Source organism: Ictalurus furcatus, chromosome 2 (genome assembly GCF_023375685.1).
Source record: "Ictalurus furcatus strain D&B chromosome 2, Billie_1.0, whole genome shotgun sequence".
In the NCBI taxonomy this organism is placed as follows: Eukaryota; Metazoa; Chordata; class Actinopteri; order Siluriformes; family Ictaluridae; genus Ictalurus; species Ictalurus furcatus.
This window is the reverse complement of record NC_071256.1, coordinates 3,405,760-3,426,778: the sequence shown is the minus strand read 5'-3', so window position 1 is coordinate 3,426,778 and position 21,019 is coordinate 3,405,760. Positions and strand designations below refer to the sequence as shown.

The 21,019-nt window shown below is 40.4% G+C and overlaps 1 protein-coding gene across 3 annotated transcripts; it reads right to left on the bottom strand.

The window, feature by feature from the left end:
* Positions 1–6,259: 6,259 nt before the first annotated feature.
* Positions 6,260–19,891, bottom strand: smyd2b (SET and MYND domain containing 2b). Of its 3 annotated transcripts, none has more exons than XM_053643686.1 (12): positions 17,751–19,891; positions 13,261–13,324; positions 11,926–12,036; positions 11,399–11,462; positions 8,963–9,087; positions 8,792–8,859; positions 8,606–8,708; positions 8,311–8,421; positions 8,073–8,196; positions 7,664–7,838; positions 6,522–6,630; positions 6,260–6,346 (listed from the first exon to the last, which is right to left on the bottom strand). In XM_053643686.1, the coding sequence occupies exons 1-12, from the start codon at positions 17,921–17,923 to the stop codon at positions 6,260–6,262; spliced, it is 1,314 nt and encodes a 437-aa protein (XP_053499661.1). In that variant the 5' UTR covers positions 17,924–19,891. The 3 variants fall into 3 exon arrangements, with proteins under 3 accessions (XP_053499661.1, XP_053499667.1, XP_053499654.1); XM_053643692.1 differs by having other exon boundaries at positions 11,399–11,459; XM_053643679.1 differs by lacking the exon at positions 6,260–6,346 and having other exon boundaries at positions 6,363–6,630; positions 11,399–11,459.
* Between the last annotated feature and the right edge of the window lie 1,128 nt (positions 19,892–21,019).

Genomic DNA, 21,019 nt, shown 5'->3' with positions numbered 1-21,019 from the left:
CCACGTTTTACTTTTTTTTTTTTTTTTTTGTTTCAAAAGTTAGTCTAGGTTCATCAAATGTAAAGTAACTGTGCATTTGCCGAATTTTTTATTTATTTATTTTTATTTTTTTTTAAATAGTTTGCCGCAGAGGTCGTGTTTACTGCTTTTCACTTTTGGACAGGGGTGCCGAAAGTTTTGCGTTCAACTGTCCTGTGTATTACAGGATTACAGCTGTTATAGAATGTTCAATTCAAAGTCATTTGAGCTAACGGAGAATTAAGGCTTCCGTTATAAAACGATACCGTAGATGTCGCGTCTTGTCTTCGCTGCAACTTATAGTCTGGAGAATACAGTATATTTGAAAAGGATGTTAATATGGATTATCGGGGAAAAAAAAAACTAAAAAAAAAAAAAAAAAACTTGTACATATCAACTTTCATGAATGCTTTTTGATATTTAATTTTTTTTTATATATATATAATTTTTTTTTTAATTTATTATTTTCCTTTAGGTCAAGTTGTGTGTCCGTGTGCTCAGTAAAGAAAAGTGTTTTTATACACAGAGGCGAGAACGGCTGTTTGCATTTCTTAAGTCTTTCGTTAACTCGGTGTGGAGGTGAACCTAAGCTAATTCCGTTTCGTTTACGTTTATGTTGTTTATTTTGAAGCTGTTGCATTCAAAAGCAATGCATTTGGACTTTCAGACACTGTTTGTGACGTTGACTATGGCATAATTATTCACTTGTTTCCGTGAAAACAGATTTATTGACATTAGGCATGTGCCGATTTGACATTTTCACTAAACAATGTGGGCGGAGTCATCCTGGAAGGTGCCACGCCCTTCAGGATAAAAAGGAAAAAAAACACCACCCAACCCCCTACCTGCCCCCCTAATGCATAACGGTAGCACCATCCTTTAATATGTCACTCATCTGTCATGCATAGTGTTAAATTTTGGGATATACAATCCCCTCTGAAAGTACTGGAACGGCAAGGCTTTTGTTTTTGCTGTACACCGAATACATCTTCAAAATGGCTTGCTTTTCTCCCATAGACAGCTCTCAGGTCTTCGTGTTGGTTTATCCTTTTGAACAACGAATGCAGTCTTAACAGGTGAAACCTAGGGCTCGAACCAAGAGTAGACGTTCAGCGATATTAATTCTATACACAATTAGTTTAACAGGGCAGACCTGAGCAGCATGAAATACCCATCTGTCACGTATGAATATTTTTGACCGTTTGAATAAATGAGTGGATTCAAACAAAGGGTTCTGTGTTGTTTAAGACATCTGGATGTAAATATGAGGAAATAAAAGCCGGTCTTATTCATCTTTTGATCTCAAACCCAAATGTCTTCAGTGTACAGCGAAAACAATAGAATTGGCCTTGCCGTTCCAATACTTTTGGAGGGGACTGTTCTGTGTATATATAAAACAGCTGATTATCGGCCTAATTGACACCGTGACGTTTTTGAGAAACAGATTTGAACAGATTCCGTAACACCTAACACAGTAATGTTAAGTAGTCTTCAGTGTACAGAGAACAATGTAAGGCTGCAGGGATGTGTGACTAGAAGACAAGGTGTCGTTCACGGTGAGGCTTCGGCTTTTGTAGAACGCGGCCATTAAATTATTGAGCACTAACAACGTGTTCAGGTTTGTCGAAGAAGTGAATCAGATTAAAATGATCACATACTAGCACTTCAGTGCGTCTTTTTATTTACGTTCTTTTCTTGCGTTTTGTGTCGTTTTCTTTCTTTTCATTGCTGTACATATCGCGCGTAGGGAAATTGAGCCAGATTTCCGAAATTTTCCCTTTGCAGTGCACTAGTGAAGTGCCCTAAGCCAGTATATTAGTGCCTTACTGAACATACAGAAGATCTGGAGTGACCCACTCTACGCTATTCCACTCTACTCTATTCCACTCTACTGTACAATACTCTACTCCACTCCACGCTAATCTACAATACTCTGCTCCACTCTGCTCTACTATACTCTGCTCTACTATACTCTGCTCTACTATACTCTGCAATACTCTGTTCCACGCTACAATACTCTGCTCCACTCTACTGTACAATACTCTGCTCTGCTCTACAATACTCTGCTCCACTCTACAGTACTCTGTTCCATGCTACAATACTCTGCTCTACTCTACAATACTCTGCTCTGCTCTACAATACTCTGTTCCACGCTACAATACTCTGCTCTACAATACTCTGCTCTACTTTACAATACTCTGCTCTGCAATACTCTACAATACTGTGCTCTACTTTACAATACTCTGCTCTGCAATACTCTACTCTACAATACTCTGCTCTACTTTACAATACTCTGCTCTACTTTACAATACTCTGCTCTGCAATACTCTACTCTACAATACTCTGCTCTACAATACTCTGCTCTACTTTACAATACTCTGCTCTGCAATACTCTGCTCTGCAATGCTCTGCAATACTCTGCTCTACAATACTCTGCTCTGCTCTACAACACTCTGCTCTACAATACCCTGCTCTGCTCTACTCTACAATACTCTGCTCTACAATACTCTGCTCTACAATACTCTGCTCTGCAATACTCTGCTCTACAATACTCTGCTCTACAATACTCTGCTCTACTCTACAATACTCTGCTCTACAATACTCTGCTCTACTCTACAGTACTCTGCTCTACAATACTCTGCTCTACAATACTCTGCTCTACAGTACTCTGCTCTACAATACTCTGCTCTGCTCTACAACACTCTGCTCTACAATACTCTGCTCTACTCTACAATACTCTGCTCTACAATACTCTGCTCTGCAATACTCTGCTCTGCAATACTCTGCTCTACAATACTCTGCTCTACTCTACAATACTCTGCTCTACAATACTCTGCTCTACAGTACTCTGCTCTACAATACTCTGCTCTACAATACTCTGCTCTACAGTACTCTGCTCTACAATACTCTGCTCTACAGTACTCTGCTCTACAATACTCTGCTCTGCAATACTCTGCTCTGCAATACTCTGCTCTACAGTACTCTGCTCTTCTCTACAATACTCTGCTCTACAATGCTCTGCTCTACTATACTCTGCTCTACAATACTCTGCTCTACAGTACTCTGCTCTACAATACTCTGCTCTGCAATACTCTACAATACTCTGCTCTACAGTACTCTGCTCTGCTCTACAATACTCTGCTCTGCTCTACAATACTCTGCTCTACAGTACTCTGCTCTGCTCTACAATACTCTGCTCTGCAATACTCTACAATACTCTGCTCTACAATACTCTGCTCTGCTCTACAATACTCTGCTCTACAATACTCTGCTCTACAATACTCTGCTCTGCTCTACAATACTCTGCTCTACAGTACTCTGCTCTGCTCTACAATACTCTGCTCTGCTCTACAATACTCTGCTCTACAATACTCTGCTCTGCTCTACAATACTCTGCTCTACAATACTCTGCTCTGATCTACAATACTCTGCTCTACAATACTCTGCTCTGCTCTACTATACTCTACAATATTCTGCTCCACTCTACAATACTCTATTCTACTCCACTCTACAATACTCTGCTCCACTCTACTCTACAATACTCTCCTCCATAATACTCTACTCTAAAATACTCTGCTCCACTCCTCTATACTCTACAATACTCCACTCTGCATTTCACTTCCAAACTGAAACTCTAAATTTGTTCCAAGTTGCTTAGGACCAATTATTGGGTCATTCAGAGCTTCTGAGTCATTATATTTCATTCTATGTTTTTAGTAATAATTTTATAATATGCTAAAAGAAACTGATGCGACTAAGCTGTGTAAAATTCTATTAGCTTACTTCGATATGAATGTTCTAAAATCTGATACGACTTGGTACTATTAAATACCATAAAACAGAAACTATGCATGTTTTTTTTTTTTTTTTTTTTTTACTTGTATATAAGTATACACATGGAAAATATAAGCTTCTGTTAGCTGTTGTATTCGTAATAAGTGTGTTTTTGCCAATGTTTTTACAATGACAGTATTTTTGCTACGTTGCATTCCAGTCTCTCTCTGCAGGTTTCTTTTTTTACTTTCTTGCTCATTCCTACTTTTATTATTAATTACCAAATTACTATTATTTCCAAATTTCCTTAATTATGTACATATATTTTGTTTATGCTCTGTTTATTTTTCCAAAATGAAACCGTTTTTTTTTTTTTTCCCCCCCAGAACTGTCATACTTGCCTATTATACAATAAAGCATTATTTTCTCAGTCTTGTCCAAAGTCTGAATATATAAGTGTGGGATTCAGATTTTTACAGTTTCGCAGATAAACTGTAGAAAAAAAATTAATAATAATAATAAAGCTACATATTTTCCTTTGTGTGCCTAGAAACCAAAGAACACCCTGAGTTAATTTAATTGTCTTTTCATATTGAAAACAGACGGATTCAATCAGCAGCTCAAAAATTATTATTAGCAAGCTCAAAAATTTCCACCCACATTACAAGCTTAATTTATTTAATGAACCCCATTAAGATCCGTTTAGTTTTTACTTGATTCCTTTTTTTAAAAAAGTTCAAACAGGCTCGAACCAGTAGTTAAGAGTAAAACTGATGAATTGTATGAAGACCTAAAACAGAAAATACTGACAGCTTGGTCTGCCGTGTGTTTCAAAAGAACATTAGCTGCCGATATATGGTAGAAATGTATGTGCGTCTTATTTAAGATGTTTACGATAGCATGAAATGAAGCAAGTGTTGTTCTTCACTATGGTCACGTTTATTTGGATGTCAGGGTTTCGAAGCGTTTTTCTAAACCAAATGAAAATAACACCAAAAAAAATTGACCACAAATATATACAGTTTTTTTTTTATAAACTAAGAAATAAATCTTAATTCTTAAACAGTAAAATTACTCTGGATGAGGAAAATTGTTCGACGTTACGTGCTCGGATTCGTACGAGCTTTGTTCTCATATTCACAAAGCAAGCTAACGGTAGCTAGCTCAGTACACTCACTAGAGGCACCAAACGATCTCTAGTACTTCTTTCCAAGCTTTAGAAACCACGCTTACAGGTTTTTCTTCCATTTCTGTGTGAAGTAATCGCAGGTAGGAACTGAAGGGACTACAGAAATGTCCGACCACACGCACCAACCGTTTGGATCCGTCGCGTTATTTGAGAAACTCTTAAGTCAGACGTCACGGAAAATGCGGGGGAATGAACACAGCTATGGTTTTTAATCGCAACGGTTGGATTTCGAAGCCAAGTGCAATTCCCGAACAGGTGTTGGAAATGGACCTGACACCAGATATTGATGAGTTGAAACACTATACAAAAAGATAACTCTCTACAGAAGCTTTGGATTGAATAAATGCATTTTACAGAGTAACGAATAGTCAAGAGAAGGTTCTCAACTCCGATCCTGGAAACTACAAAGTTGTTGTTTCGTTTTCCTGCTCTTTACAAACCTCATCAGCTAATTATTCAGCCCTTGAGAAGTTGGATCAGGTGTGTTAGGAGCAGTAAAGTAATGAATTGTCTTAGGAATTGAGGTACTGTATTATTAAGTAGTGTAGAATCGGCGTTTAGAATTGTAAGTGCTGTAACAATACTTTGCCTCAGGTGTGTTTGCTACTTGCTATTTCCCGGTCCTTAATTTGTTCATTGGTTCCCACTTGTTCTGACGCCACTGATGGCAAGTGGACTGTTTAATTCTCATATCAAGTTGCATAGAAAGCTCGTTTAGAACTGGCTAATAAGGAGGACGCCTGAAATAGCATTAGCATTAAAAACAAAAGAATGTCCTTGGCCTCACCTGTAAAGGCTTTTCAAAATCAAGACCAAGAAGGGCAGTAGCGTTCTCGTGTCATGCCGGGTTTGCCTTCCAAAGCACGTTTCAAGAATCAGGAATCAGCCTCTAATTTGAAAAAAAAAAAAAAAAACATACAGCGCTAAGTTTTGGTTTTTATGCTAACTAGGTTAGCTAGTGTTAAAAGGGAGAAAAATAGTCAGAATTTTAAAAAATAAATAAATAAAAATTTTAAAAAACCCTCACTCACTCACTCTTGAGTATTATTATAAACAAGCTACTCTTTTCACTCTTATGATTCTTCAGTACTCTTTCCACCCCCTGCTTAGGAATAGTGATTTTTTTAAAACTGAACCTTTGAGTCTCCAGGACTAGAGATGAAATTCCCTCTCCATAGAGAATAAATGAAGAAAAGAAAAAAAAAAATACGCAGCTCTTTTGATTCACACTGCTGAATACATTATTGTACTAAAGAGTGTTCGTTTTAGTGGGTGTGTTTATTTTTGGTGCGTGCTGATCTGTTTTTGCAGTTCCTTTACGTAGACGTGGTCCTTTCCATGAACAACCTCCATAATAGCCAAAGCCTGGGGGGAGGGGGGGAGGGGAGACACACAAAGATGACAAATTGGGAAAAAAAAAAAAAAAAACTGAACTTAAAGCTGCAGTATGTTACTTTTTAGATACAATTGAAGAAGCAAACTGTCGGAGGGAGAAAAAATATATATATTCGTTTAAAACAATACCATTTGAGTATACTACCTTTTTGAGGGCAGCGGATCCTGCAGAGAGTCGGTCCAGAACCGTGTACAGTCTCCCCAGCTTCAGGTACATCGAGGCGACGTTCAGGGAGTAGGCCGGATACAGCTGCCTGCACAGAGCATACTGTCACATGAACTCCTTATGTGTTTACGCAGCTTTTATTACAGGAAAAAGGACTGCATGGACAATTCAACATTATAGGACACCAAGAGGCCAAGGGGCCGAACGTTAGTTCGACTCAGTGCTACCACCACCATGCTTCACAGTGGGGATGGTGTTTTCAGCTTACCGCCGTTCAAATAATTCTGTGACTTCCGATGACAACTGGCTGCACTACAACTTATTTTAAAGGGTGGATACCTGTAAAGGTTTGTAAATAATATAGCAAACATACATTTTTTTTCCATAGTACTGTCTTAGGCAAATGTTTATTTTATGTTTTCTGTCCAGTTTGGGTCCAGTTTTTATATATATTTATATATACACACACACAGTGTTGGGGGGGGGGGTGGTTTGGAGTACTGAACGCGTCAGCATTTTTTTTTTTCCGTAAATATCTTTATAATGAGGTTATTCACGTGAAATTGTTCACCAGACATGAGTATTAACTCAAGAAATCTGCAAATATAAATGAAACGTAAACGAAAGAGCCTTTTTATAGACCATCGATTTACTAACCCAGCTGATATTAATTTTGCACAGATCGGGGGTATAATTACTTAGGGATTTCAGCTGGTTCCTTGCCTTACCTTGCCTTGGAGAACTGCTTTTTCTTAGCGTGTTCAATACTTTCTTCCCCCCGTGTCATTCCGCTTTATTACACGCAACTTTATTTCGCGGACTTTGACGTTTGGATTTCTTTATATTTGCGGATTTCTTGAGTCAATACCAAAGTCTGGTGAAAATTTCATGTGAATAACCTCATTGGAAATATATTCAACGAAAAAAAACGTCCACGCGTTCAATACTTATTTCCACCACTATATATATATATATATATATATATATATGTATATATATATATATATATATATATATATAAACTTTACATTTAATTCATTTAATCTTTGCTACAGCTATACTTGTATGCATGTATGTGTGTGTGTGTGTGTGTGTGTGTGGGTGGGTGGGTTAACACCAACCTGAACGGTTTTATGACTTTCTCTCCATAGCTCACGGCGCCGTCATAATCCTCCATGTACATACACACTCCCATGGCCTGGTACATCATGTGCAGCATGTAGACGTTGGAATCCTCGAACATGGAGCCCATTTTGTCCATGCTGAGCTCACATATCTCCAGCAGCTCTGCAGGGGGTGCCCAGGAGTCAAGGAGATACAACACACACACACACACACACAGAGAAACACATACAATACACACACACACACACACCTGGTACCTAAAGAACTACATGAGCATCAATATCAGTTCAGATCAATTCCTTACGATGTACAACACATTCGAAAACACTTTTTTTTGTATCTAAACTGAAATGGTATAAAGTGTTGAGATGTAATTTGGGAATGGGGGGGGGGGGGGGAGGATATTTTTCTCCTGTTTGGCGCGGCGGAAGTCTTCGATGGCGTTTCGTGCGTAGCGAAGCATCTCCCTGATCTCCTCTGAGCGCGGTTCATCACCGTTCACCTTTCTCAGCTTCAGTTTTACCTTGTCCTATAGTACACACACACACACACACACGAGAGCGCACGAGAGTCCAGCTAGAGCACCAGGGGCATTTAAATAAAGAACGAATTATCATGGTTTAACTAAACACATTACACACACCTTGGATTTGGTTTTGCACTCTTTGCAGTCGCAGGTGAAGTAGTACGAGTCCCTGAGTCTCTCCATTCTGTCTTCTGTTGGGTAAAGCAAGTCGATGTAGCTGGTGTATACCTGTGCACACACACACACGCACACACACACACACAATATTGCTAATATTCTGTTCATGACCTAGCAGGGAATGTCTTATTGAATCACTTTTTATATCATAACAATACATTTATAAGTTTTAATTGGGGGAAGGGGTTTGGTTTCACCCTGACCTTTGACCTGAATGAGCTGGCTGTGGTCTCACCTCCATTGCCGGGCTGATATCCTTCACAGCTCGCACCTCTGCTGAGGTTCCTCTGTACGTGACGATGACGTTGGGGCAGCAGCTGTGATTCATCAGCGCGACACTGACCGAGAGAAACGGAGCGAGTGATGTAATAACGGAACGATGAAAGACAGTTCAAATGGCTGAAAAAGTTCATCGTCTTACTCTGGAAACACCGCTGATCCGACGTGAGAGAGCTCCTCGTCCTCCACTGTGAAACCGTTACAGTGCACCTGTGAGTGTGAGTGTGTGAAGAGAATCAGGAGACGGCCATGAGAACTTTCGAAAGAGAAAGAGAACGCATGACTCAGTAGGTAAAACGAGCCAGATGTGTACCTGAGCAAACAGAGTAAGCAGAGCCTGGTGGTCAGGAAAGTCCAGATGTTTGGAGTAGAAGTGATGCAGTTCGGCTATGTCCGCCTCATTCATCTCCCTTTTCTCATTATCCAACTTATCCAGGTCTGAGTGAGTGATACAGAGAGTCAGAGAGAGGGGACGAGATTGTGCCTGTGATTACTGTTTGAAGAAACTGCAGACGTTGCAGAAATGTTCACAGCAGCAGGACCGTAGATCCCACCTCGCAGGTAGTAGCAGTTCTTTCTCCACTTTTACGACAGCTACAGTCCTGCTGCTGTCTGCATTCCTGAATCTGTCTCATATATTTTCATGTAGAGCGATTAAAATACATTAATTAATTAGTTCTAAAAAAGCATCACTGTGTGTTTTCTCTTTGTAGGTAGAGAAATCCGGGGGAGGAGAAAATGAGGAAATAGAAGGAGACGGAATTATCACAAGGAATTGGAAAAGAAATTACACAGTTTGTGTAAATGAATACATTGTTGAACTGAACGGGACGGAATGCTGAATAAAATGTTAAATGAAATGTTTAACGAAATGGAATGTTGCATGGGAATACTGAATGGAATGCTGAATGCAATGGAATACTGAATGGAATGCTGATTTGGAATGTCTGATGAAATGGAATGCTGAATAGAATGTTGAATGGAATGCTGAATGGGATGTTTAATGGAATTGTATTCTGAATGGAATAGAATGTTGAATGGAATGGAATACTTAATGCAATGTTGAATGGACTGGAATGCTGAATGGAACATTAATTGGAATGGAATACTGAATGGAATGTTTAGGAATGTTAAGTGGAATGTTGAATGGACTTGAATGCTGAATGGAATGCTGAATAGAATGTTGATTGGAATGGAATACTGAATGGAATGCTGAATAGAATGTTGAATGGAATTGAATGCTGAATGGGATGTTTAATGGAATGTTTAATGGAATGCTGAATGGAATGTTGAATGGAATGCTGAATGGAATGAAATACTGAATGGAATGTTGAATAGAATGCTAAATGGGATGTTGAATGGAATACTGAATGTAATGTTGAATGGAATGCTGAATGCAATGTTGAATGGAATGAAATACTGAATGGAATGCTGAATGGGATGTTGAATGGAATGCTGAATGGGATGTTGAATGGAATGCTGAATGGGATGTTGAATGTAATGCTGAATGGAATGTTGAATGGAATGCTGAATGGGATGTTGAATGGAATGCTGAATGGAATGCTGAATGCTGAATGGAATGCTGAATGGGATGTTGAATGGAATGAAATACTGAATGGAATGCTGAATGGGATGTTGAATGGAATGCTGAATGGGATGTTGAATGGAATGCTGAATGGGATGTTGAATGGAATGCTGAATGGGATGTTTAATGGGATGCTGAATGGAATGTTGAATGGAATGCTGAATGGGATCTTGAATGGAATGAAATACTGAATGGAATGCTGAATGGGATGTTGAATGGAATGCTGAATGGGATGTTGAATGGAATGCTGAATGGGATGTTGAATGGAATGCTGAATGGAATGTTGAATGGAATGCTGAATGGGATGTTGAATGGAATGCTGAATGGAATGCTGAATGCTGAATGGAATGCTGAATGGGATGTTGAATGGAATGAAATACTGAATGGAATGCTGAATGGGATGTTGAATGGAATGCTGAATGGGATCTTGAATGGAATTCTGAATGGGATGTTGAATGGAATGCTGAATGGGATGTTTAATGGGATGCTGAATGGGATGTTGAATGGAATGCTGAATGGAATGTTGAATGGAATGCTGAATGGGATGTTGAATGGAATGCTGAATGGGATGTTGAATGGAATGCTGAATGGGATGTTGAATGGAATGCTGAATGGGATGTTGAATGGAATGCTGAATGGGATGTTGAATGGAATGGAATACTGAATGGAATGAACTGTTGAATAGAATTGAATGTTGAATAGAATGCTGACTAGAATGGAATGGATTGGTATGTTAAACAGAATTGAATGGAATGCTGATTGGAAATGGAATCTGATGGAATAAAATTGAGCGTTGAATGGATTGGACCGGAAAGAATTGTTGAGCAACATTCAATTCAATTGGAGTGCTTAATAGAACGGAGTGGACTGGAATGCTGAATAGAACTGAATGCTGAATGGAACATTAAATAGAATCGAACGTCATACTGAATGGTATGAAATGCTGAACGAAATGTTTACTGTTGAACGTGGTGTTGATGAGGGGATTCATGAGAATTAAAGCGGGGGTTTTCCATAACTGATCTGTTTGATTGGAAATGGAAGGAATGTGAGGAACGGCATCGAATGAGAGCACTGAATGGACAGGAAGAAACTTCCAGAGACAGGTGAAGAAAGACACAGACGGGAGAAAAAGACATGAAGAAAAAAAATGACGATACTTACTGCCCTCCAGATCTTTTAACAAGAGCAGTTTCTCCGAGTCGCTCCTCTCTTTCTGAACTTTCTGCTTGAAGAGCGAGAAAGAAAAAACATCACGTTACACAGAAATCGCGCAGAATAGAAAACTAATCAACACCTTCCGAACAAACAGATGCTGTGGCATAACGTCGTAATTAAAGAAACATTCTGGCACTTTCCGATGTATGTCTGTACGTATGTATTTTTACCCTGGACAATAATTACGATCATGTGATATTCCCAAATCGCTAAACGCTCGCTAATTTCTTGTAGAACCTGTTAGCTAAACATTTAACTACCGACTATCTGCCTGCTACCTTGCTAACAACATGGATCGTCTCTCGCTCTCTTCTTCTCGCCCTCTCTGCGTCACTCGATAACGGTGCGAATCCATTCCGCTATATCCAGTACCCTTTAAGTTAACTGACACCAGCGTTGGCGCACAGCCTGCTGGACACACCGAGCCTGGAATAACTTCGAATTCCTTATCTGGTCCTACGTGGAGTTCTCACCATGCGGGTGATTATCCGAGCCACCAGACGGACAGTCTCTGACGGACACCAGCTCTCCCCAAACGAACACATCGCCGAGCATTCCAGCTTGTGCATCGCCCAGTCGCCTCTCTGAAAAAATGCACACGTCAATACAGTCCATACATTTTAAGATATTATCTAGTTAGCGATCTTAAAGCACACGAGAAAAAAAACAAAAAACAAAACACTAGACATCTTCTTTGAAGCGTGTTCATTTTGATTAAAAACACTCACAGAATGATATTATTTCACTTTTTATTTATTTATTTTTTTTTAACTGCTAAAATGTAGTTCTAAATTAAAACACGCTTCCATGTTTGCAACATCAAGTTGCTTGGTAACACAACTGATTATAGACTACTTCGGGATTTTCTGCGTAATATGATATAATATATCGCACGATAATGAATCTTTCCCGAAATTAAAAACAAGATTCGTTCATGTAATACGAATCTGGGAACAATTCTATCATGCACTCGCGAGAGGACATTTTTCATTAAAAAAAGAAAAAAAAACTGAAAGTAAAATTGGCTTCTCCTGTGCATGCTAATAGCACATTAAAGCATTATCGTATTAGCATTAGCAAACAACGATTGGCCCTGGAACATGATAAGGCGAATAAAGCTGGGGATAATGAGTCGGAAAGACCACCAGTGAATCGTACTAGTGAGACGTGAAGGTGATTAGGGTTTTATACGGCACAGATTAGACTCATTTACGATTCCATGCTTCATACACTATCTATGGGCCTCATTTAGCGATCTTTTCTTTAAGTTACGAACCAAACAAAAGAAATCCGACAGATTGACAAAAGTGTAATAACGCTGAATTTCTTCATGCATTCACGTAAGGTGAGAAATCTCGATCGGCGTGAGGTGATTTGAATCGACTGAAGTCCACGAATATCCATAAAATGGCAAAGATCGCAGTGAGCTAAATCTTCCAGTAATGCAGCTCGGCCACTGCGGCGAACCCACACTAAACGCTTCCTCCTTTTCTAGGGCGCCATTACTTTTCTGGAAAGTCATCGAACGGACCAATCTTAGCCATTTTCCTGTTTTACGGGAGTGTCATTTTAAAGCTAATCCACAATGTCTTCACGTCGCTCGATCGAGATTCAGATTAGTGCGTCGACTTGCACGCCGATTGGCCCAAGCTTGGTAAGAGACGGACGTTTTCCCCCAAACTAACGCTATTTTCCTGCACAAGCGCTCCTTCGGACGATTTTACGCTACGATTTCTGCTGGAATCTTCTTGCAAACAATTGCGTTGTGATTTGTTTATGGATGTGATTTGCTTGTCGACAGTTCCTACCTGACATTCCACGTTGCAGTAGAACGCTTTCTTGCATTTTCCACATTTCGAAAGACCCTCTTTCCTATAGGAAAAACATGAGATGGATTTTTCGACAGACGATTCACACACACAGTGCCAGCGCCAATGGCCGTCGGGCCAAGAGCATACGGCATACGCACACACAATTCAGCCATGAGGCAGCTGCCAAAACACACACACACACTTAGACTGGTGCAGTATTACACCACATGGTACTGCACCGTGTCTGCACAGAGGCCAGAATAACACACTTGATTGCACTGCAGGATGAAAATACCCAGTGGCACATTTAGAAAGACCTGACACCAAACCGCCAGAGCACACCAGAGTACGCCACACTCCTATAGTGTAACACGACGCTGAGCAATACATCGCAAACTCTGTCTCATCGCATTCACGCTGACGCTATCATTTCTTTCCACGAGGATCAACTCAACTCCTCCTTGGTCCTCAATAACGCCATGCTCACTAGTACGTGATGTCCAAAAACTGATCCTAGATCATTTCCAATCCTGACTATCGATGCGTGCCAGATATTCTATCAGTCTATTCAAACGGACCTACGTTGCTTAGCCATACCGCTCGCTTTCTCACGTCCCATCTGTTAAAGACATTTGTCGCTCTGTGGGTGTGAGAGCGCGTCTGATTTTCTAGCCGCGATTACCCGCACGGCAAAACCGGCGTCTTTGAAACGTTTCGCGGGTATTTTTAGACGTGACCTTTCGGCGACGGAGTCACGGAAGATGCTGAAAATGTCATCGATTCGTTTACAGATTGCTGCAAATGTCCCGATGATGGATGGCCAGGAAGTGTCGATGAATTTCTCAGGTTTATATTAACGCACTCGTTCCAACACGTCATCTTTAACACAGGGACTTTTATGCGGGACGCTGGACAGTTTTCCGTGAGGCGATTTATTTTATTTAACATTTATGGAAGGAGTCTCCAGTGTCTGCGCTTTTTATGAATCCGAGGTAAAGCTGCAACTTTAAGGGGGTTTTTTTTCCCACTATGGGAAAGTCTACAGGACACTGTGGGTTCTCAGGAACATGACAAGCTGCATTATTATTATTATTATTATTATTATTATTATTAACCAGTGTATCGGCGACGGCGGAATGGAAATCGACTTATCGGTCATTTTCGACGGTATAAACAAATGAATTAATGCAAGTCTGTTAGAAGATTAGTCAGGACACTGTTGGGTTTCTGTGTGTAGAGTATCATGACCCTGACTACCTTTACATGGACGGCAGTAATCTAATTATCAACCTTATTCTGAATAAGACATATAATATCCTGATTAAAGTGTTTACGTGAGTCGCTTTTAGAATATTCCTTTCATGTTCAGGTTTTACGTGTTATAGAACAGAGATCGATTAACAGCACACGTCGTTACGTCCCCGCGCCACGCCGTCCGACGTTCCGTCCAGAATTTCACGTATCGACATACAGTTGGTCTTCGTTATGGGACCGTGTACAGTTTTGGGTGTTTCATTTTTAATTTTACGAACGCTTCAAGTGCGGTTAATTATTTGTCGTGCCGTACGTGCAAATAGACGACTGCTTGAAGCCGGGGGCTGCGTCCCAAACCGCGTACTTACCGTCTATATAGTAGCTAAAATCTCCTACAATATAGCAGGCAAGTACGCGGTTTGGGACGCAGCCGTGCTCTCTTGTTTGCCGTCAAACGGTCGAGCGTTGCCGTGTGTGATCGTGTCCTGTCACAAAATGCGGTGGAAACTCCCGCACGACGTTAATAGTGTGATTAAGGTGTGTACGTCTGTAACGCACGTCGATAACGCGACTAAAACAGGAATACGCCGCACGTCTTAATTCCATTTGTATTTACAAAGCGTATGACTTTAATCAGATTAAGGTCATCAATAATCGCTGTTTACATGCTAGTTTCTTAATCAGAGTATCGTCTTAATCGGGTTAATATCGGATTATTGTTGTCCATGTATAAACGTACTGACTGTGTTTAGCTGCTAGTGAGGAGGGTGACGGGAAAGGCGAGAGGTGTGAGCCCCCTGCTGGCCAAACCGTTCACACCTGTCCACAATAACATCTGTCCAGATTTAAAACAGACAGCACAACTAAAGCTTTTTTTGATAACCATACGTATTCATACTGTATGAAATTGGACATTTGTGTATCACTACCCCCTAATAAATAGAAAGCATAACACCTGGACACAATCAAGAAACACACAAACGACAGGACGGGGTGGAGACTGGACTAGAATCGAATCGAATCAAATAAAAACCGGCACGTGACGTGAACCCCAAACAACTTGTCGCACCGGGAAACACGTTGTTTCCCAAAGACGGTGAGTTCGTCACAGATAGTCATCGTGAATAAATGTATAGGAATGTAAAGGAACTCATTAAAACCTGCCGCTAGTCAACATAAGCGGTCTGCATCCTCCCTACACAGCAGATGAGTGTGGTTCAGGACCGTTCGCTCGGTTGAAGCATAAAGCGTTGCAGCATTGTTATTATTCCGCTCCAGCGCAGTCGGGAGCAGACGACGGGGAAATTAGGTTGCCTCTGCAATGCAGTAATCAGCATGCATGACACTTTCTTCTCTTCCCCTCGAAGGTGAGCATCCATGAAAAGCCTCGTCCTAATTCTCCACTCTAACGCCCTTGCGTCTCTCACTCTCACTCCCTACCTGCGTCTCTCCTGAAACAACTCGGTGAATTATCGCTTATTTTTTGGACAGAATGCCTTCAGGTTTGAAACGTCCTCATCACCTTGATACCACAAAACATTCATATATGGCTTTTCTTTCTTTTTTTCTTTTCCAGATACATGAAGCTTACCTCCAAACGAGATGCTATGAGAAAATATATAAGAACTGTTCTTCGGGATAATTTATTTTCTCCACATGACCTAAATATTCTCTCTCAGCTGATTTACTGATGCTTTTTCACACCCTATTTACTATTAAGTGAGCTATTTTAGGAACGCCGCCATTTTGGTAATTAACGTCCGGCGGCGTGTTCATGAAATCCCACAATGCACCGTGCAAATAATATACAACATGCATATAATGGTCTATTAGGACTAGTCGCAGGACTAGTCAACTTTTTGGGGCAGATAATTGTTTAAAAAAATAAAAAAAATTATATATATATACGCTGCATTCATGTATCAGGTAAGGATTAAAACATTTGAGGATGTGGAAAACAATCAACAGTGCGGAGGTGGAATATGAACGTGGATAAGAAACAAGAGTTACCTTGATTCTTTTCTGGAACGGCATGTCCTGAAAAGTGTTTTATTCCTCTTCTATCACCGCAATTTGCCAAAACGAATATTAATTTTTTGACCCATGCTCTCACGTTCTAGCGACAATAAACTGTCCCCTCCCTGTCTTGTCAAGAAACCAGGTCCTCACAAAACCTTCTGACCAATCAGAACGGAGAATTCCATTGTATGATATATAACGACCCAATTAGGGCTGGTTGTATGTAGTGAATTGTATATGGTGTCGTAAATAATCACAGACGTTCACCACGGTTTGGTGATATTTCTCCACTCTAACACGCACAAGACGACACACCTCTGGAGCACACAATAGCTTTCTGAGAGCAAACGGTGTTCTATATAGCCACGTCTTGCTTCACGATAGGTAATATACAGTATCCGAACCCCAGCGTGCGCAGTGAAGGACTTCATCTAAGGAGGAGCCATAGAAAAACAAGCCAGAAATATCTTTTATAGAGACCGGCCTAGCTTAGGTCATGCCCAACTGTGGTCATGTGTAACCAGACCTCTCAACTCGACAGCAGCTGTCTCTAATGGAGCGTAATTGCTGGCTTATACATATTGAATGCGACACGTAGACATGATCATGATTTCAAAACAGAATCTGCACAGGGTACTTTCCCTTTTCAAGGCTTGGTTTTCCTCTCATTACAGACTGATGCAGTGTTAGGAATCAAGTATACTACAGCAGGCCTATATGTACTCACTGTGCTTTGGTTAGCATGAAGCAGACCCCCCCCCTGGTAATAAATATCACAGTGAATGCCAGTAAACACTACAAAAACTCAAGTGTACTGCATGGTGGTATTGATAGTGTGAACTCTGAATAGTTCAGAGCAGCAGGAGAACATGTAAGGAACTTGTGCATGTAGATTTGTTAAGTAGAATGCATCTTGGGTGCAAAGTACTGACAACTTCAGACTTTAATGTAATGTCTTCAATTAAGCCTGGGATGAAATGTCCCACTCTTTAAATGATGCGAATAATCCTTTTTTAAAAATAAATAAATGAATAAATAAATAACTAGATGCAACGATGGACGCGCGCAGCCTGCTGTGTCACATGCGTGTCCATGCGCAAAGGCGCGTGAATAATCATATAAAATGAACAAGCCCCCAGCATGCACAGTGAAAATGTTTATACGTCTTTATGCTTCATGCGTATTCATTCATTCATGCATGCATGCATTCTCACCTCGCAAAGCAGTGCTCGCACGTGTAGCCGCGCTCGCTCACGGACAGCACGTGCGAGTAAGCGGGGCAGACGAAGAGCAGCTCGCCCACCCGGTACGCTCTGGTCACGCGCAGCCCCCTGCCTTTACCGGGGCTCTCGAACCGCTCCATACCGTCAATACCGTCCGCAGTCATGTCCCTGTCCCTGGAGGAAAAAACAAAACGTATCTCTCCTTCTGTACAAGCGCGCGCCTCTCTCTCTCTCTCTCTCTCTCTCTCTCTCTCTACATCACAGGAAGAAACCTGTCTCAGCGGACAAGTCCAGGGTCCGCCCACTAACACACACGCGCGCACGGGATTATTTCCTTTTTCACCAAAGTGAAATGTTCAGGGTGTTCTTTTCTTTTCTTTTCTTTTCTTTTATTTTCTTTATAGACCTGTAATTATCATCATTTCTATAATAGGGGAGAATGGGGTTGGTTGTCACGTGGGCCGGTTGCTCCAAACCCAAACATGTACCTACACCATGGAGTGCTGTTGTAAAGCTTTAAAGTCATCCAGGTTCTCGCCTTCTTTCCAGTTGCTGTGAATTTCTCAAATCTGATGTTGTTTTCATGAACGTACCCAGGCTTTGTGCCGTTTAATCCGTTTGAACGGAACCCTGGCGTGGTTCCGTCCCGTCCCGTCCCGTCCCGTCCCACACACCCGGGGTCCTTTAACCCTTTCTAGCAGTACAGTACACTGGCATTCGACTTATCGGACGTATTCAATCGGTGTGAACAGACAAATGATTTTATCGCTACAGGTCTGTTAGGAGGTTAGTCAGGACGCCGTTGGGTTTCTGTGTGTAGAGTATCATGACCGGTGAGCAGGGAGGGGTGTGAGCACGCTGCTGGGCGAACAGTGCACACCTCTCCACAATAACACTGGTGCAGAGATCAAACTAAACTAGCTAAAACTGAAGCTTTTGATAATGAAACACAGTAGACAAGTGCTACAATAAAATGATCGGTTTTAAACCCAGTAGAATGGGAAAAATGAAGAAATCCTTATGGGGGGAAAAAACACGGACAAAACAAAACTCTTTTGGCCTCTGGTTAAAAAATAAATAAATAAATAAATAAATAAATAAAAAAAAATAAAATAAAGGTGCAGTAGGTAAGATTATTACAAATCACAATTAGGTCGGTTTGACGTTTGAATGTTTTTTTGTTTTTTTTTTAAGAGATCTACAGATCTACACTGACACTCTAAGGAGTGTGTACAAAAAAAACGACTGACAGGAAGTGCATCCGAACACGAGCAAGAATTCCGGACTGGAAGTCGGTTTTCCAAACGGGTTTAAAAACCCTTAAATATTCCGATATTTTTTTTTTTAAATATCACGTTCTCTAAAATATCTTCCAGGATATAATTGTTTTTTTTTTTAAAAAAATTGACTATTGCACCTTTTAAGCAAGTGAGGACTCAGCAATCATACTCTGGTGTGGACTGAACCAACCAATCCTCGAGCGTCTCCGTGAGTTCATTTCTGAGAAACTGATTCCACACGGAATCGACTTAACGAGAGGAAGTGAATCAAACATGCAGTGTGTGTTGTTGGTTTTTTTTTTTTTTTTTTTTTTTTTTTTTTAAATAAATTGTGGCTCCAAAAATGAGCCACAATTGAGAGAAAATGAGAAAAAAAAAAAATTGCGGCGCCAAATCGATTCCAATCTTCTGATTGATTAAAAAAAACAAAACAAAAAAAAAACCACTTCCTGGATGACTCCGCCCCCCCCCCGCGATCCGTGTCGCACGAGGGCTTACCGGATAGTTTCAAGACACCGCTCTTCCATCAGAGATACAGCAAGTCTGGTTAGTATCAAATTAGCTTAGAATTCAAGAGCTATGAGAAAACCGTAACCTCATGTTCTCCTACCTTGGGGGGAAAAAAGGAAGGAAAAAAAAAAAAAAAAACATGATACGTGACATGCTATTACTTGTATATTTAATATGAGTATTTTTAGATGCGTATACACAGAGGACTGACACAGAAACAGTCCTGTATGCTTTTTATAAAGTCCACACATTTATCTATAAAAAGATAATGACGTAACATCCTGTCGCTAAAAATAGCAGCAGTATTCATCAGTGTTTTTTCACTGCCTTGGCTGACGGAGTACGCTCGGGGTGGGTGGTCTTGGGGGGGGGGTTATACATTTCTCTTCTGGCTGTACTGCTGCCTTAACAGCAAGTCTGTAAATATATATTTTTCAGGTTTTTATGTGGATTTAATGCTCAAAAGAGAGACCAGAGGGGGGGGAAAAAAAAAAACAAGAGATAAAAATGTTAATGATATCAAATTCAAATAATAGTGATTTTATATTATTTTCTGTAAACAACATAAGGACGTTGTTTCTTGTTCACCTCACTGAACCCTGCAGCAGCGATTAAAAATACAAGGCGGTTCACTAGTGGAGGAGAAACGGCTCATTTAGCTACCATCCATTCAGCACAGACTGCAATCTTCCCTTCTATTAATAGTGCATGTGTGCTCTCGCACCATGCTGATATGATTCAACATTCTTTTTTTTTTTTTGCACATCTTGTCTCCTTTTTTTTGCCCAGTTTTCCTGTGTAACGTTGGCAGCAGCCTCAAGTGACAGAAGCTCAGCCTGCACAAATGAGAGCGCGAGCGAGCGAGCGAGAGAGAGAGAGAGAGAGAGAGAGAATTTAATACCATATTTCCAAAAGGGAATCTGAGAAAACAGCCTGCCTAATTCTGAGGTAATGCAATATACAGAAAACAAAATCTCAATACAAATCTGGTTTATCTGATAACAAGTACAGAATATAACCATTAGACATCAAATAAAATGCTTTTATGTGGAATAATAAATAAATAAATAAATAAATAATTTACCTAGCAATATTGGCAAACTGCAGAGGTGAAAAGAATTGATCATAATTTCACAGCAAGGGAAGATCTTAAGAATGGAAGAAGCTTGTGTTCTCCAATAAACGGTGAATGATTGTGCGCAGAGAGTGAAGCGTCAATCATACGGACAACTATTGACAGCAGAAGCCACAAACGGATGCATAGCAATGACGGTGTTGCTTTGTTCAACAGCTGTTCTCTAAAAAAACAAAAAAACAAACTAAAACAAAAAAAAAACCTTCTATTCATTTCCAACTGCAATTTCAGCAGTGATAACATGCTAGAGGGACGTCTAGAGGGAGAAGGTGAAACTCCTCGCAGCATGGCGCAGGCAACAATCTCTCGGTCTCTCCCTCGGTGTCAAGGAGATG

What these genes read in the sequence shown, in the direction of transcription:
- smyd2b (XM_053643686.1), bottom strand. Translation starts at nt 17,923, where the DNA reads ATGACTGCGGACGGTATTGACGGTATGGAGCGGTTCGAGAGCCCCGGT. An exon ending in AGTGCAAAACCAAATCCAAG is followed by an intron (nt 8,197 to 8,310) that starts GTGTGTGTAATG and finishes TGTGTACTATAG; the next exon opens with GACAAGGTAAAACTGAAGCT. An exon ending in CCGCGCCAAACAGGAGAAAA is followed by an intron (nt 7,839 to 8,072) that starts ATATCCTCCCCC and finishes ACTCCTGGGCAC; the next exon opens with CCCCTGCAGAGCTGCTGGAG.